Source organism: Amphiura filiformis, chromosome 10, assembly GCF_039555335.1.
Source record: "Amphiura filiformis chromosome 10, Afil_fr2py, whole genome shotgun sequence".
NCBI lineage: Eukaryota > Metazoa > Echinodermata > Ophiuroidea > Amphilepidida > Amphiuridae > Amphiura > Amphiura filiformis.
Genome location: NC_092637.1, coordinates 31,529,907 through 31,549,847, shown reverse-complemented (window position 1 = coordinate 31,549,847; position 19,941 = coordinate 31,529,907). Strand labels below are relative to the sequence as shown.

At 35.1% G+C, this 19,941-nt stretch overlaps 1 protein-coding gene across 7 annotated transcripts in view; it reads right to left on the bottom strand.

The window, feature by feature from the left end:
• Nucleotides 1-19,941, bottom strand: part of LOC140162745 (uncharacterized) — a 48,394-nt gene that overhangs the window by 24,635 nt on the left and 3,818 nt on the right. For 6 of the 7 annotated variants that reach the window (XM_072186032.1, XM_072186034.1, XM_072186036.1 and 3 more), the window contains exon 3: nucleotides 18,660-18,734. In XM_072186032.1, coding sequence (XP_072042133.1) covers nucleotides 18,660-18,734 — 75 coding nt within the window. Of the gene's footprint in view, nucleotides 1-1,138; nucleotides 1,558-18,659; nucleotides 18,735-19,941 lie in introns of those variants that run through there. The other variant, XM_072186037.1, reaches the window with a different exon arrangement.

Genomic DNA, 19,941 nt, shown 5'->3' with positions numbered 1-19,941 from the left:
GCCATAAAAAAGTTTGTTTCCTGTAGCGCACATTACGTTTTTGCGCATTAGAATTTTTTTTTCACTTACAAAGAAAAAAAAAACTCAAAACCGGAAAAAATCGCAAAAAAAAAATATAAAACACTGCTAATGTAAACATTTACACATCACACAACAAACGAGCGTAGTGAAAAACTACTGGAGAAAACATACATTTTTTAAAATAATTTTTAATCTGCAGGTTGAAAGGGACCATAAATATTCTTGAATATGAAGAAATATCATTTTGTGTGGGGGTGTGTGTGTGTGTGTCGGAGAGACCCACTGTAAATTCCCATTTCAATTTGCAGCAAAAAGGTTTTTGGTTTTTTTTTCATTTGAAGACATGGATTATAAAAAAAGATAAATAGATAAATAAAAACGCATTTCGCATTTGACTTTTTTGACATGCTACAGGAAACAAACAGGTTTTTTTTTGGCCTAACAGACTTATCTTTCGTGGAGGGCACTTCAAACCATTCCCAAGTCACATGGTTTAGGAATAAAAAGAACTTCTAAATGATTTGGGAATGATTTGAAGTGACATCTACTTGAGATGAATATATATTTATAGAAAAAAAAACATAGTGTAGCAGTCGACAAGTGCATCCTTGTGATTTATGTACATAAATGTGTTTTTAAAATAATCTCACACTCTCATCACTTGTCTTTTAAAAAGCTTTCAAAAGATTTTATCACAAAATTGATCTTTAACTCAACATTATGACGTATTTCCAAAATGATCCATTAATTTGCTAAGATCATATACACGTGTGTAGACCCTACACAAGTAAATTCATAAGGAACTTCATAAAAACAGCAGAGCAACACTTAATAAAACCTCGAAAACGTTAATGGCTAAGGCTAAATACAGAAAGGTATAAGTGTTCATTTAGGCCTATTAACAACTAAAACGCATGAAAAATAAAATAAATGTTAATTATTAACACAAGATAGTGTTAAAAGGGTGCTTTTAGCACGTTCGTGTGTTAAAATTAACATCTTTGTATTTTCACGCGTTTTAGTGCTAATAAACGAACATTCCCTATACCTTCACCGTAAGCCATTATTTGCAGTGATAGTATAAGATATACATGTATAACCTTCAAGAAAGACTTACCGATTACAATGTTTATTGCATTAGTCAATCAGTCGCATCAAATTTATAAGAAGACATATGTAAAAAACAAAATTATGTCATCGCGCTCACATGCATGCTTAGCGTCAATTTTGAGTAGCTATTGGTATCCATGCACACTTTCCAGTTGTTGAAAACATAATTATAATCCACGAAAGCTCAAACTGACGTGTTTTAAGATTGGATTGGTAGTTCTATCTGCTCCATCCATACAAAACTCCTTTCTCTTACAAATATGCGCAGTGTAGCTACCAAATTTCAATACAGTTTATTTGAATTATTTGTTATATCTCAGCCCACGAATCCGTTACTATATTAAAACTCCCATGACAATAGAAATGCACTGATGTCAGTAGTATTTGAGTATAACAGTGCTTTTGAGCAGCGTATCTTCTGATAGCAATTAATAACAGAGTCAGGTAAATTACATTATAAAGTGTTCGTATCTGGGGGCGTTTCTTAAAAAAACAAAAATCGTAGCATGTTTGCGTTCGGGGCTATATGAAAATAGTCACGGGAGAAAGCGTTATATCAAATCAAAAGCTATCAAAAGCGTCAACTGATTTGATGAGAGATGCAGAAAAAAAGGAATAGAAAGAGCAAACACTAAGCAAGCTAGTATACTCCAGTCGTGCATTTAATATTACATTAACACTTATGATATTGTTAACAAATATATATCATTTAAAATATTCATGATACTTTTTATCTTAAAGCTATATAAGATTGAGATAAACTCTAATTAGAGTGCCTTATAATTGGAGTATCCTACTTGTTTATGCTTAAATTTATATTTAAATTTAAATTTATATTTTGTATAAAAAACATGTTTGCTGTTTTGAATAGATTTTAATGACTAATATACGATTTTGGTCTAATTTTAATTTGGTTAGGCCCTATTGCCAACAACTGTCAGTCCAATGAAGTAAAAAATCAACTCTTGGCCGCTTAACAATGGAGCTCTATCTAATCATGGCGTAATTACGACATTATTTCAAACTTGCTTTGAACAATATTGCCCTACAAATACAACCAATTTTGTTCATTCTAATTAAGTATAAATATTGCAAAAATTAGATTAAAAAAGTATCCAAATTAATTGAAAAAGATCATATTATGGCATTGAGTGAGGACATGTGTTTTTAACTTCAGCTACAAAATCGCCGTTTCATATATTATTTTCAGCAGATGATATACAAGATGTGAAAAACGAATTGACCCCTTTCCAAAAATACCAATCCTGTGTGCTGTTCCAGTTAAAATCCATACACCCCGTAATATGGAAGACATGACCTCAACCTCCCACACAGGGAGTGCGGATTTCAAATGGGGTTACCTGAATGGATGATTCCATTTGAAATTCAATTGACTTTCAAACTGAATAGGTGACTTCATTTGAAATTCACACCCCCTGTGTGGGTGATTTAATAAGGTATAATGGCTTCCATAGAGGGTATATGTATTTCAAAAGGAATGGCCAGTTAACCTATATACTGGTCTAGATTCATTACCAGTATTTGCTTTTTAACTAATGACTTTGACGCATTTGAACTTTAAAAACGATGATTTTATTAAATTAACCAAAAGCACCTCTACGTCGATTTTTTCAGTCTAGTAACAGAGCATTTAAATTGATAGTCAGTTCATGTCCAAGCACGTTCAGTTGCAATCAATGAAGCGAAAACACCCTTTTATGTTCAGACAGCAAACAGAAAATATCAACAACGTCAAGGTTAGAGAGGTTTATTTAATCTTAAAGGAGTATTTTGTGATTCTAGCATGTGTGTATTATAACGATAGAGCACACATGCAACTGCATCTTGGTAGGAAACATTGCTGAAACCCGAAAGATGTTTTTAAGGTTACACGAAGAAACGTATAAAAAACGTATAAAAGACGTATAAAGTTGTTCTCTAAAACCGCGTTTTCTCAGCAATCAAATATCGCAGTGAGTCAAATGTTGGTGCATAGATGTATCTTAACATTATTTTTGTGTGTTTATACAAATTTTTAGAATCCGTTTGAAAATCCTTCGTTTAAATCATTTTTACGCACCATGTTCACAAGATCAAAAACACGTTCCATGCAGTTTTTTCAAATATTCGCTCCGTATAAAACCACGCCGAGTGATTGTTTTCTCCTTTTTGTATTGTACTACAAATCGACCAAAGAAATAATGTTGCCATGGGGAAGAAGCAAATACAGTACCGATTAAATTTTATTAGCCCGTTTTTGGGAACAATTTTCGAGAATCTTGTACCACAAAACACTGTTATGTTACATTATCGATATCTGGATTGTGGAACGTTAATTTTGATTTCTAACTGCCTACATTATTTCTCAAAAGTATGTCAATCCCTTTACCATTTGAATTTCACTCCAAATTTAAGCTACTTTTGCAAAAATCGAGGTTTTTCGCCATCGATACCTCCGACATTTACAGCGGTGATGAGATTGTTTATCATAAGAGCCTGGTATGCACTATTCCATAATAGTCAGTTTGAGATCAATCGATTTCACAGGTCACTCAGTAGCTCAATCGGTTAGCGCGTCGGACTCACGTTCGACTATATAATACTATAGTTTTGAGCTGGACAACTATGGTACGTGTTCGAGTCCCTATGTGGTCCATTCCATCTATTTTATTTTATTTTTCTCTCACTTTTTTCTTTTTTCTTGTTCGTTTCTTTCTTTCTGACTGCAGCGATTGATTGTTTTTGCCCGTTTTTTTTCATTATATAATTCAGGAATTTTTAGACTATACTAGTCTAATAGGCGCGGCCTATGAATATATTTTTACAAATTAGATTAACAAAATATTGGTTGTTGGTTTTGTTACTGTTGTTGTAGTTATTGTTGTAGGCCTATATATAGCATAATCAGGGTATAAATAGGCATACTAGACCTATTATATAGCCTATAGAAGCATTGATTTATTTCACGACAGATACCGGTATCATCCAGGATGAATACCGGAAAACGGCTGCCCACAATCACCCCCCCATCAGCCCATATGGTCCTATCATGGTCGCCCCTTCCCTATCCCTGCCTGCAACATATAGGATGACTCACGAGCCGCGGTTTGTCCGTGGCCCTAGTTCAGATTGTACGCGTGAGTTCATTCTTTTCTGCATGGCTGTTTCCATTATTAACTTACGCCCCTCTGGAATCAAGCCTTGAAAATCAATTGTATTTAACCTTAAAATGATATAATTGTGCTGTAGACATTTCCTAATGATGTGTTGTCATAATGGTCGCTTCTATTTATTTCGTCACACATTACTAAGCCAACATAGATCCAAATTGTTATATACAACTGTGGATTTCAGCTGTCTTTAAACAGTTTGTGTTTATTTCTTCCGCATTCTTTCATTCATATTTATTCGGCAAAATCGACAAGAACAATAAATATAATCAATCACAAATTATCACAAATTTAGCATAGAAATACATGGATACAAGCAAAGACACCAAAAAGCCGAAATGCCAGGATAACCCATAAAGTCTAGCTGCAAATGTGTAAACTTATTTCCAATGGGGTCCTATGGGTCCTTTGTAGACTCTTATTTTTTTTATTAGTGTTATTATTATTATTATTATTATGATTATGATTATGATTATGATTATGATTATGATTATGATTATGATTATTATTATTATTATTTATATTATTATTATTATTATGGGTGGTTAGGCCCTACTTATTTGGATTATTATTGATATCGTCTTCATGTTGTGGGCTTGTTATTGTTTTTGATATCATCCAAGCTTAACCCTTGAGTAGATATTGCACTTGTCACAACCATTATTTCACAGTATTATGATTACCATATATGACAACACATTCCAACATTCTGACATTAGACCCTTCACATTAAATTCTCAATTTACTGTTTAAGATTTGAAAAACGGCACTTTTTGTACAAAGGTTACTTTTAATTATTAATAAAGTAATATTTTCTTTATTTTGAAACGAGTGATCAAAGGCCAATATCAACAGTACATTTTGGCACTGCGGATTTAATAAGTATGCAGTTATGGTTGATTTTATACATTCATATTTTATATATTCATAATAATGCAGGGGTGTTCTTTGTTTCTTGACTTTTTTCAGCAATAATCAGCATCATACTAGTTAGGATGATCAAAGTAAGAAAGTATAGCAAATTAATGTAATTAAAATTCCATTTAATAAAGAAAATGTCAAATAAAAATCAAATAATTAAATATTTAGGGAATGTCCACGTTCTCGAAATGCAATGCATTAAAATCTTTCAGGTTTTCGGAAACACTGTTTTACATTATGCATGATCCAGTTAATCAAATGCTTGTTTCAAAACGGGACAAGTTTCAAACAAATAACTTGGAGCATTTTAGAATAATGGGATATTCCAGAAATCACATGCACCGTCCGGTTTCTAATATTGTTCTAACCAATGGAAACCGGATGGAACCGGCGGTCAACCGATCGTCGAGTTTTGATCTTATCCCTAAGTAGACATGGGCCTGATTAAAAACCGGCCTGATGTAGGCTATATAAAAGAGTCGGTTAATGTTTCGTCTATACAATGTACCGTGACCATGTTTAATTACTGATGTTAAAGTTGGCTGTCTAGGCCTATAGCCATGGGGATTTCCAAAATAAGTAGGCCCCCTATTTCCCAATATTTTTATGAAATTCATGTTGTTAAAATTTGCTTCATTAATAATGTAAACCGTGAGGTGTCCTTGAACCGGGAAAACATACTGAATTAAAGGGCTAGTTGACATCCAAATACACCAAATACAATAAAAGTCACGTTTCAGTATACATGTATTGTGTTGTGTTGTATTGTTGTTAACCACTGATTTATCATTCCATGAAATCATTGTCTCATAAAATGTCATTGTTAGGGCAATATTGTACAGACGAACGTTTGAAAACATACTCAAACTACATCTCGCACTTTTCTGAGCGACACATAGGCCTACAGACAAACAGTCAGACAAAAACCGAGGGAAAGCATCCTTGTGGTCATTATTATGGTCACTTTGTTTTTTGAAATTAACCCTCACTGTGGCTGTAAGGTCATGATTCATGAACGAACTGCTACCTTATTAACTGTGGGCCACAAGAGCCTCATCCCAATGGCATAGTCCAATAACATCAATTACATAATCATAGTGCAAAATTTGACCTCAAGTTGCAGAGTATGAGCTTTTGTACCCAAATCTTCAAAGGTCATTCAATGAATGTACAAATGTATAGGGGTTTAAAAACTGTTCCCCTGATAGATGAGCATGTTGTGGATCCTATAGTGTATTGTGCTGATTGTATATAAGAATTTCAGGCCTGAGTATAATGTAGACCTAGTCTTTCCGCATTTTGGAATGCCATTGACTATTAAGGGATGCGTTATTTTTGGTCGAAGCAGCCTAACAAATATCAATTACAAATAACACTTTGGTGTTTTGCAAAAGTTCATTCTACAAATACTGTACTTTGCAAACTTGCTTAATTTATTGTTGTTATTGAGTTATGTATGTTATATAAAAGTGTTGTTGTTTCAGCCCTCTTTACAACATAACTCAAGAACCACAGGACCTACAAAAGCATATCTGTGATATTTGAATTCTTCTACACAATCGCTATGAATTGAGCAATGTAATATTTGCCAAAGCTCACTACCATTCGCAAGATGATGTGAACGACCAAATCACAACAGTTTTAGATAGTGTGTAACCTTAATGCGTTCGTACTTGGTTAATGATCAGTCTATTTAACAGTGTAGAAATATATACCAAAAATAGGTCAGAATAAACCAAATAAAAGGTAGCATCAACCGTGATGGGGCAGATACCAAGGGGTACGATCCCGGGGAGGCACTCCCTATTTGAAATGGCAGGGATGTGCCTCGGCCATGTTAAAAGTAGGGGGCATTCAGGTCAAATGTACAATTACAAAAATATGGGGTCATTAAGTACACAACCTGAATAAAAATGGGGTCATTCGGTATGAAACTTTGAAAAAAGGATGGTCATTGGGGTAACAAAAAGCAAAATGGGAGTCATTGAGTACAGGATTGCCGAAAGAGTATCAATAAGTACACATAAATAAGTGCCAAACTGCGTAAAAACAACTTGGCCACCTTGGAAATGTGAAAAATCTCATTATTTCTGGAGGAGAACACAAATACCACCTAAATTTGGGAATTAAAAGGGGGGGTCATTGGGTATAGCAGAAAATAGAAAAAGGGGGTCATTGAGTACATGAATTTTTTTAAAGGGGGTCATTGGGTAATAGGTAGGACCATAACACAAAAAAGGGGGTCATTGGGTACAAGCCGGTTTGATTTTATGAGGTTAATTAGTATCCGAAAGGACTGCTTAGTTCAATCACCTTTGTGACCGCAAATGTGAAGGCCCCTATGATACGTCTAATTCTGTGTTAAGATCAGAAGTTTTAAATCCTAAATTATTAAAAGTGCATGTTGCTGTTGCTGTTGTTCTCATCGAGGAAAAGATAAGTCATGATAAGGGAATGGAGTTGAGTTGTCATCCCTTTATTAATTATACTGATCAGACTAAAAGATTCAAAATAAAAATAAATGTTGACATTTATATAGCGCTTTATGCCGTAAACAGCCTCTAAGCGTCATTAGAATATGTCGGAACCACGTTTGCAGCCTACAAGTGGCGCAGGGTCCATCAGTACAACGACTGTGACTACCCCTAACAGCTTCCCATTGCACCTGGGTGGGGTGAGGCAAGCGAGGCAAAGCGCCTTGCCCAAGGGCGCAACACGGTGGTGGTCCTTCCAACATGGTCCTTCCAACATGACCGCAACACGGTGGTGGTCCTTCCAACATGACCAAGAAAAAATCCCGATCTTTGACTTCTGATTCAGTTTTGTGAAAGAACCAATCCAAGTCACCCTTACCGTACCGTTTTCGAATCTAAGTCTCATCATAGACTCTGGTCTCATTATACTGAGCTCAGTGTTATCTTTCTTCGATCAATAGGCCTACCCAAAAATTGTAGTAGGCCCCTACTGATCCTGTGTCATATACTGGGTACCCAAAAAGGTGGTTTTGTTACATTTGATGTGCAGCTTGGATTTCAAAACACTGTCTCTTGAGTATTCTTTCACTTAGAAGTTTCAATTAGGTCTTAAATTGAGGCTAATTTATTCTAGATTACTCATGTTTTTATCCTGTTTTAAAATATTTTTAAATTATTTTCTTATGACGTTTGGCATGAAATGGGCTATTCCAGATAAAGTATGCACACCCCCCATAGAGGATATGGAAACTTGATGCTCTAAAAATCTGGAAATCCTCACACTAAGAGCAAAAAAAAGTCTGGAAATCCAGGTAGCAAGTGTGTTCAAGGTGGTTGAGGAAAAATATTTTGATCAGGAAAAAAACTGGATTTCCATTAGCCATCCCAAAAAAAATTCTGGAATTCCAGCAGTGAGGAGCAAAAAAGTCTGGAAATCCAGTTAACAATATTGTGTTCGAGGGGGTTGAGGAATAAGATTTTGATCGAAAAAAGAACTGGATTTCCATTAGCCACCCCCAAAAATTTCTGGAAATCCAGGAGTGAGGAGCAAGAAAATCTGGAATTCCGGATTTCTACCAAAAATTAATAAAAGTGTTGCAACATGCAAAAAAATTGAAATTCCAATTAGCCATAGAGGAATTGTGTTTAAGATGACCAAAAAAAACATTGAAAGCATTATAAAATGGGGGGAGGAACCTGTGATTCCAATAGGGCATAGCTGAAAAACTGTTAAAAACAGTCCTGATTTCAGTTTGCGTATGAATGTGTATCCGATCGTCTATAAAGTGACCCAAAAATAAAACAAATTAACGAAACAGCCACCAAAATATATGCATTTCCTGGTTTTTAAGCAATTTTGGACTAAAATTTAGCTTATTTGGTATCAAAAAATGTTCCAAGTTTTTATTAGCCTATAAAAATTGAGCCAATATTCCCAAATTTGAGCAAAGTCTGAAATGCCTCCCCCCTTTTTGTAAATGAAAACAAGTTCACTTGTTATGAGCAGAGAGAAGATCTCTGGTAGGAGTGATGAGTTGCAAGACCTATTGGGGTTCACTGACCTTTTAGGGCCTACATTTAACAAGTTCAACAAAAGTCAATACTATTACGTAATTGTTCATGGTACATGGCACACACACACAAAGGGAAAATCAATATTGTATTTCTTGGTCATAAACCTTGCCTCCTGCAGTAGCCCTGTTTATGTTTCCTATCATCTGTTTTAAAATTTACTGGTGCGCTTTTAGAATATTTTAGGATTGCTGAGAGAACTTTCTTAATTCTGTGTATTAAAAAAATACAAATCTACATATCGTGGCTTGGGGTTTTAATAACAGGCTTGATTTCCGGAGTTGATTGGTTTTCAATGATGGATACAAATTTTAAGTTTAGCATCAGTTTTTTTTTTTATTTAGTTAGGTTTTATAAAATATGTTACAAAAAATAAAAAATAATAATAATAGTATTAAAGGCTACGAAAAAACCCTTCTATACGGGCCCAACAGTGACAGCTCGTGACCTGAATTTGTGTTTTTGAGAATTGTTTTAAAACATTTTGCTTAAAGGAGGATTTCGTGATTCTAGCATCCTCTTTTTATGACATTTTTCAGTGGATATCCACGTAAAAAGTTTATTCCCAAAATGTCAGTTGATTCCGATTTTGCGTTTGCGAGATATGCATGACGCATTACAATGCTCCATAAGATCAGTGTTTCGAATTTCGTTCTGGTATACCAGAACGAAATTCAAATTTGACGATATTTTTAATCAGCAATTTTTGGTACATAAACATTTAATATGTAGCCAGAGGTTTCCAGTCTTGAAAAAAGTGGGGGGATGTGGCTTCAGATTTTGATGATATTTTAGGGTAATCTTAGCCTCCCCCCTATAAAAAAAAGCACACAAAACAAACCACCGACCCTACTTGAACTTTCATCCGCCCGTACAATATGGTGTGGTTTCTTCGTCGCCTAAAATACTTTTAGATTAATAAATAACATGACACAAAAAACTGAAATTTTGACAATAATAGTTTTTTTCTCAGGATCATTTTAATGTAAATTTTGACCAAGTATCAGCAAATTCATATAACGATGAAATACAAAGATTACACATAACTATATAACATTTGAAAGAGGGACTCTAAAATTTAATATACATTTAAAAATCCAAAAGCAAAAATCAAGAAGTGCATATTAAAATTAATTTATATTAAATGAAAAATCCGGACATTGATTTTGGTGTTTTTTTACATGTTTTGTATCTGTACAATGCCACATTACAAACCAAATGTCAGACGAATCCGTCTCTTTGATAGCATTTAAAAAAGGGACTATGAATCCAATATCATATTAAAATTCTCATCAATATTAACTGTATAATAGCTAAAAGTAAAACTACTGTTCTTTGAATGGTACAAAATGCAGATGTTCAATCGAAATATAGACCTGTCCGGAATTTTTAGGTTGGTAAGGGAGTGTTCATAAATACTTTGGTGGGGGTTGGAAAATATTGGGGGATCAAAAAATTTGGGTCCTCAAAAGGGGGGATCAATAAAAAAAATCAGTCCTTAATAGGGGGGGGGGGGTCCAAATATTTGGGTAAAATTCCGGGGCAAAATGTACGAGAAGGCATGTACATTCCAAAAAATATTCAATTTTGTAATTCCAAGCTACAAATCAACAAAATGTGCGCACTTTACAATTTGTGTGTAAGACTATGACTCCAATGAGTAATAACTCCAAACGGTAATTTTTAGCTCGAGTTAATGACCATAGGGGTAGATCTCGGGGTGGGGGATAAATCTCCCCAATATTTTGTTAGGGGCAATGGTCCATACAATCATCCCCCCAATGTTGACGCCTAGCCTGTATATGGATTTCTAACCAAAATTAACCCCATATTTGGTTATTTTAAAATAAAAAGTGCCAATTTGTTTGTGCTTCGTGCAAATTAATTCCAGTTTTGTACTATTATAATTTTACCAGTTTAGCTTCAATATGGCAAATTTTTTTGCGCGATTTGTGCGCATTTGTACCATAAACTTATTTTGTCAGCAAAAGGTGCTGGATTCACTGGACTTCAAGAAATTTTCACCAACCCATATGTCAAAAAGAAATCTATGCCACTGTTATTAATGATGTAAATTTTTGGCTTCTTTTTTTAAGACATGAAGGGGATCAAAAACATTTTAGACCATAAAAAAAGGGGGGGGGGTAAAAAAAATCCACCCTTTTTAAGGGGGGATCAAAAATTTTTGACGTCCGAGGTTCCAACTTTTCCAACCCCCCACCAAAGTATTTATGAACACTCCTTGATGTATATGAAACAAATAAATATCCACATCATTACCATTTGTTTCCCAATTTCAAAACAAGTTATGTTTTAGAAAAGGAAAACAAAACATGTATACAAGAACAAAATAAATCTATAAATAAATAAATTTAGACCAAAAACTATGTTTTTGACATTCGTTCATGATCTTTTCATTTTACCTGGCTGACATTTCTGAAAAGTGACGTGGACTGAGATACTCATAATTGAGTTGAAAAATGCATTTTTTTTGTGATTCAGTTATTTTGTGTATTGACCTTTTCGGTAAATCCCATAACCCTTTGCGAGTACACCTGAGAACTCGTCATTTGACGTCACGCCGTCTTGCAATGCGCAGTAACGATGTTCGATAAACGTTGTTCGCATCGGCGCGGAGCGGCGTGACGCAGAATGACGAATTCTTAGGTGTACTCGCAAAGGCTTATGGGATTTACCGAAAAGGTCAATTACGAAACCCAACAATATGATGGGTTGGGGGAAATGGCGATTTTTGCTGACAAGGTTGCTGAATTAAGATTAATTACGGGATATTTTTATGCTGTTACTTGTGAAAAATATTATGGAGCCTGACACATATAGGCCTACACAAAATAATATTTATATAATATTGATCAAGTTTCAGCTTGTATGGATTTTGGCGGTTGTGTCCTAAAATTTCAGAATTCTGCACACATGACTGCAGAAATAAAATCTACAAAACTTTTCAGTTCAGTTTACTATTTGATGCATATTAACCCAATAACATTTAAATTTTGTTGTGAAAAAAAATTACCTGGACTGTTGATCTTGTGCCATGTCGGCCATGTTTTTTGGCAAATTCTAAAAGCATGATGATTTCAGTGCCTCGATTTGAAAAAAAAGTGATATGTTATTGACCTATAAAGTGCCATTTCATCAAAAAAAAACCTTTGACACTTTCACAATATGCATATGTATGAAAAGGTAAATATATACTTATGTCAATAAAAATAACAATTCAAAAAAAGTCATACATTAAAATGCGTAAAGAGACAGTCCCAATTTGCAACAAACTTTCACAGAAAGTCCTAATGTCTACTGCAGTGGGGCTCAAATGGATCACTAAATGTATAAATTATGACAAACACTCATTGGCTTTGGAAGATTTTTAACATGGGAGTGGGACTGACAATTTAAAAAATATTTTGTGGGGCATTCTGGGGGTGCCCGAGTGGGGTTCTCCCCCTTGGAGTCAGAACATTTTGTAAAATATAGGTCACAAACACCCATTTTCACTCTATTTTGTCACAATTTTTAAATTTCACCTAGGATTATATTTGGGGGGGGTGAGCTGAAAGGTATTCCAGAGACCCCCAGCCCCTGGTTCCTAAGCCTATGACACTGCTTTTATAAAAACTTGGAAAATAACAAAGCCATTTGGAGCAATTTGGAACTAGTAATTCAAGACTGGAGGTTTCATATATGTGGCATGTATACGGGCGTTGAAACTTTAAAAAGTAACAGTCCTCAAAGAATTTAATAAGCATTTTGACAGTCCCCAATCAGGGAATTCCCTTTTAACAAAGGAGCACCTGCGTAGTACCAAGGTAAGCACCATCGGCGTGACATGATCCCACTCCAAAAAAACTTTAAAAAGTAACAGTCCCCAAAGAATCTTACTATAAATAGGCAAATGTTGTGAGTTTGTGGCGGGTTCCACGTAAAAGCTCCGTCAGTTTCGATCCAAATGTCACCAAATTCATACGGGAGATCGGGGAATATACGGGAACGTGTTTAAACTATATTTGGTTGAAAACGGTCAAGAATTGGCCTTAAAATCAGTGAAAATGTGGTTAAAACCGGGGTTTTTCCCGGTTTTGTTCACTGCAGCTGGCCGGCAGCGCGTCAGCGCCGCGTGCGTAATGCGCAACGGCGCAGAGCCACGCGACTTGCGAGCAAGAGACCAGTGGACATGATAATACGGAAAGAAGGAAAAATAAAAGACTAAAAGGTACATGGACGGGTCACGGGATTATGATAACGGGTGAACACGTCCGCAGACACGCTATGAGAGGACGTAAGAAATACGGGAAAAAGATGTGTGTTATATAAACAACATGAAGCGGTACTATAAAGAAAAATAAAATTAAAATGAGGACAAAAAAAGGTACGAGTAATAGGCCAACGGGTTAAAGTAACTAAATGAAACGCGCACGAAAGAAAGAAGGAAAGAAACTAATCAGGAAATGTAAGAAAAAAAGAAGCTAAAATAATGAGAACAGAATTAAATAAAAAACATGGAAACAGGAAATCACAAGCAGCAAATGAAAAAAAGAAGCTAAAAGGGAAATGTAAGAAAGAACAGATTTAGAAAATAATGGGAACGGGGTTAAATAAATAAATAACATGGAAACGGAAAATCACAAGCTAAGCAGAAGAAACTAAAAAAGAAAATGTAAGAAGAGACAGATTTAGTTAAATAAAATATACCTTTTCAATGATTCTACCTGTTCAGTAATTCTTCCTGTTATAGTGAACGCTCCCATTTACTCATCTAGCGGGGACCCGCGCGAAGCGCGGGTGTCCCGCTAGTTTATATAGACCTTTTTCCCTCTATCCCACAATGCACTATTCCAGGGGGGTATGACGTAGTTCATCAACCTCATAGATCGTGTGCATCCGATGGTCTTTGCCAGGCCGTTGCAATTATTTTGTCTTAATATGGGCATACTGATTCCATATATGCGGATTATCGTAAAGACCATCGATGTTACTAATTATGCAATTATTGAATACACGAGTGCTGCAGTTACGGAGCGATGCAGAACATCTGTGTAAGAGATTTTGTGTTCGTTTTATTTTCAACTCCGAAAAAAAAAGTGAAACGGACGCCGGTAAAATACCACTGCGTGTCCCGTCATCAGTTTTTCACCATTAGGTCTATAAAATGTATACAAAGTTAGGTTTCAATAACGGGAAACTTTTTTGGGTGAATACACCATGTCCATAAGGCATAGAAATGTTGTTTTTGCCCCGAAAGGTATCAGTGATCGTGGCGCCATTATCATCATTATCGGGGATTCCTTTTTGTGATGAAGGCACCAGTCGAAATGTCCGTATTCCAGACTGTAATGAACATAACTCTGTACTCCCCCGGGGAGATGATGTATTTTGCGACACTCATACCCCCCTGGAATAGTGCATGATGGGAAAGAGGGAAAAAGGTCTATAATAAACTTTTTGACAGTCCCCAATCAGGGAATTCCCTTTTAACAAAGGAGCACCTGCGTAGTACCAAGGTAAGCACCATCGGCGTGACATGATCGGACTCGTTCTACTTGCTGTGGCTTCATGTATTTATCATGTAGCCTGTATATAATATATTTATTTCATTCCAGTACTGGTATATTTAATATAAAAACGACATTTGAGGCTTTAGGTATTTTAGTCTCCGCTCAAACCAAAGTAAAAAAGTTTGAATTCTTACGTAGGTCTACATCCATTGACAATAGGCTACAACAAATCAACAATATTCGAGTTGAAAGGTAGAAAAAACAGATCTAGGCCTCAAGAAAGAAAGAACAGGATTAAATAAAGAATAATTAAGGACATAAAGATAGAACTTTGCCCTAATGAATTTTTAGCAAAAACTGAAGCAAGAAGCTGAGTTTCACAATCCAATCCTTTCATGTTCGAAATGTGTGCTGCCGACAGAGTATGCTTCCCTTTGCGTGGTTCAGTTCATGGACCTAAAACTCGGTTTAACAAAATATTGCTATGCATTGAGAAAGCAACATGATTACCTCGTTCCCTTCATGTAAGGCCTAAAAATTGTTTGATTGGCGTAACATGAAAAAAAATAGGTTAGGTCGGTCGGCAATTAAAAAAAATTTACATACATTTAAAGCTGTAAATTGCGTAAATTGGATCTTTTTAAACATTTTTTTTTTTAATTTAAATTTTTTTTAAATATAAGAAAAAAAAATCGAAATAAAATTAATCTTGATGTGACAAAATTATTTTAATAAATTGTGGCCAGTTTTCCTAAATGAATATGATTTAATATAAATTATCAGAACAATGGGAAACAGTCATGGCAATTTGAAGCAGAAAAGACCTTAGAAAATAACATGGAATTTCCGACTTTTTTGGTGGTCAACTGATAAAATTCCAACTTTTATTTTATTTTATTTTTATTTGTGTAATTTTAGAAACCCTTTATGGAGTTCCAGATTTTTTGGTAGTCAACTGAAAAATTCCAACTTTTTTATTTTATTTTATTTTTATAATTTTAGAAACCATCTATACCCTCTATGGAATTCTTTTTTGGTAGTCAATTTAACAATTCCATCTTTTTACTGGTGTAATTTTAGAAACCCTCTATACCCATCCATGTAATTCCAGACTTTTATTGCTATTCCAACTTTTTATTTGGGTATTTTAAAAACCCACTATACCTCTGTGGAATTCCAGATTTTTTTGGTTAGTCAATTGAAAAATGTTTCTTCCTCAAGTATGTTTTGGAATACATTTTATTTGCCCTCTAGGTGTGCATGTTTTATCTGGAATAGCCCCCCCCCCCCAGCTTGCCAAAAAATTATCAGCCCCAGCAATCGCGGGTCATATCATCAAAAAGTCACCTAATTATTTCCTTAGCTAAATAGTTTCAGTGGGATACTATACCTACTGAAGATCGCGTGCACCAATGTTGAAAAGTCGCCCCTTTCCCCCTTTATGGAATGTTCAGGAAAATGTGGAAACTGTCAATGCAATGAAAATCTCCAAATTTCGACCAATTGGGCTGCTATTGAATCGCGGGTTTAGCAACCCCTTTTGAACCAAACGATAAAATCCAGTAGGCCTACGACTCTTTTCTAAAACTTTTCATGGCATAGGGACTACGATGAATGAACATAGGCCTATCGATTTACGCACGAAATCTGGGCTATAAATAATGATAGACTTTTTTTTTAAACATGTTTAGCCAGCGGCTCGGGATGGAACCGGAAGAATTTTGGTAGGCCCCAAGCTGAGACGAATTCGTCTCAGCCCTCAAGTAGCCTACCATAGGGCCCAAATAGGCCCTAATTTAAGGTAAATTAATTTTAGGGTAAATTTCACAATTTAAGGTAAAATATATAATTCGTAAAATTCATCATATGAAGTACATGCCGATTTCAAAACCTTCTGTGCCCCTGCCGCACCCACCACCTTAGCGTTTCGTGCCTTGGCCAGCTGCTAGTAATCCAAAGTACATAAAAGTGTTTTGAAAATTAAATGAATTAAAGAATCCTATATTGGTAACATCAGATTCAGTTTTTGAGAGAATAAAATGTCAATTTTTTTTTGTTTTTGGGTGACGACATTAACCTACAAAAAAAAGCCATTTCGGAGTGAACTCTAAGAAAATTGATGTTTTAATTAGTACTGAAAAAGGTATTGTGTAAAAATCTGAATTTCATGACGTCAAAGGTCAAAGCTGGAAGTCCTGTCGGGGGGGCCTGGATTTCTTACTCCTCTATGGGTCTCGTTTTTAAGGAGCTCAATTGCTCCAGAGCTCCTACAGCTCCCCTCTCCTTAACAGCATCACAGGAGTGTGCTTTGTAGAGCCCCTTAGAAATTAAGATCTGCTTAAGGGATCTAAAATGAGCGTTTATTGAGTTTCGACAGTATTTTTTGTGGGACATGAGAGCACCTCAGACCTATCGAATTGCATTCTGAATACGAAGCATGTCTTTCTGATATCAAATAATTTTCATTTTTGAAAATCACAATATAATACAAATTTTATGACAAATTATAAAAATTTGATATTTTCAAATTTTTGATATATGACAGTCCTCGAAGTAAATTATATAAATCTAATGATATATTCTTAAAGTGTATGTAGCAGGGAGGAAAAAGCCGACGGTCAATTGAAAATTTTGACCTTTCATATTGAAGATATGGATTTTTTTCCCAAAAAGACCTAATTTTTTTGTGTGTTTTGGAGAAAAATTCCATATCTTCAATACGAAAGGTCAAAATTTTCAATTGATCGTCGGCTTTTCATCCCACCTACATACACTTTAAGTATAAATCATCAGATTTATAAAGTTTACTTCAAGTACTGTTAAATATCAAAAATATCAATTTTAATGATTTGCCATAAAATGTGTATTAAATTGCGAATTTCAAAAATCAAAATTATTTGATATCAGAATGACATTCTTCGTATTCAGAATGCAATTCGATATGTCTGATGTGCTCTAATGTCCCAAAATAAATACTGTCCAAACGTTCATACCCCAGCCCTTAATATTACTTGTGTGTGTGAAAAGCATGTTGTAGGCCTACAGCAGGGAGAAAAACTGGAATTCCAGTCCATAATTATGTAAAAAAAACCCGGATTTCCGATATCCTCTATGGGTCCCACATTTGTTTATTGTGTGTTGACTTAAAATTAGCTGGAAATCCTGGTTCAGTAGGGGAAAAGACTGGAATTCCTGTCCATAATTTTGTAAAAAAAACCTGGAAATCCGATATCCTCTATGGGTCCCACGGTTGGTAAATTGTGCAATGACTTAAAATTACCTGGAAATCCTGTGTACAGTAGGGAAAAAAACTGGAATTCCAGTCCATAATAATGTAAAAAAAACCTGGAAATCCGAGTTCCTCTATGGGGGGTGGGCATGATTTATCTGGAATAGCCCAATGTGCCAAGGGTGGTTGAGGATTAGGGGGAGGTGGATTAGGGGGAGGGATTCATATCGTAAATTTGATTTAAAACCCCCATTAAAAAGTTGAATCTAGTAAAAAATGTCTAAATGGACTCCCAGACATCTGAACCAAGTAAATAAATACAGAAGTTCATTTAAAAGACCAATACTTGCTCAGAATGATTGTAAATGTGGAAAAAAGAGGTGGGTTACCGGTACATCCTCCCTACGTTGTGATTGTTTTTGCCTGCACTCTCTCATTTTTTAACCGATTTATAAAAAGGTGTCAAAATGCTCAGGAGGATGAACCACTTCAAATGAGATGTGTAGGTAAAATGTTTGAACCATTTAATTTTTTTACTATGTAACACAAAGGTACCCCAGGTTGTGACACAGGACCTACTATAAGATTAATTTCAAACCCGGAACCCTTTTCCGAATCTTAAATTATAAATCAGATAATGTTAACTTGCATTTCCATCGTCTTTTTCGAACTCGTCATCAATCATGTACGCCGGTGGCTCCTCGGTATCTTCTGGTGGAAGTTCCTGGTGACAAAAAGGAGAGAACGGAATTTAGTCGGGCTGTTTTCGAATAGGATTTACATTGTCGACAATCGTCAAATTTCAAGATCCGATGTCGACAAGTTGTCGACAAAACAATACATCAACAAAGTCAAAATATTAAGTTCAACGACCACGTTATGCGGTATTTTTTTTGCATTAAAATATTACCATATAGGCCTACAATGAAGGCTGACGACAATAATTGAGCACAAATAATCATGACGTCATTGCCCTAGATGATTTCGGCGCGGGAATTTTAAATATCGTATGTTGAGAGCCGGATGTTTTATTCGTTTTTATGGTTAATATGAGTTTGCTTTTTAATAAAATCATTAGATTTGTGCTTGATGATTATTTTTCCAACATAAGGCACGATGTTGTGATTGCCGGTCCGGGAATGCCGGTGACTTCCTTTAATAATAGGCCAAGAAACCGTGGGAGCTCGAACTCGTACCGAAAAGCACTCTAACGACTCTTAATACACACCTATGACGTCGCGCTATTGTTTTACCGCTCCATTATTTTCCACGAATGGAGCGATGATCACAATAACACGCCATTCGTAAATGCCTTTCTCTTTTCTCTGAAAAGCAAATACTTTTCAGGGAAAAAGTACTGGCATTTACGAATGTAGTGTTAATATCAATTGCACTTTTGAAAAGCACGTATTTGCGAAAAGTGCAGTATTGTTATCATCACTGCATTCATGCAAAACAATGATACGAAAAACAAGAAGAAAATGATTTTCATTAATACAATAAATTTAGGAAGCGATAGCAACATTTGCACAGTATTGTTATGGGACCTGAGACCAAATCAGACATATCGAATTGCATGCTGAATACATGTACGAGGATTGTCCCTATATCCAAAAATTATAATAATTTTGATTTTACATTTTATATTTTCCCAAATTTAACAGTCCTCGAAGTAAACTTTATAAATCTATGATATGTAATTAAACTATAGGCCTATTTAGCTGGGATGAAAAGCCGACTCAATTGAAAATCTGACCTTTCATATTGAACTTAAACATTTTTTTTCCAAAAAGACCTTCATTTTTTAGTGTTTTGAGGAAAAAACCTATATCTTTAATAATGAAGGTCAAAATTTCCATATAATTGACAGCTGTTCAACCCAACTTCATACTCTTTACTGCATATCGTTAGATTTATACAATTTACTTTGA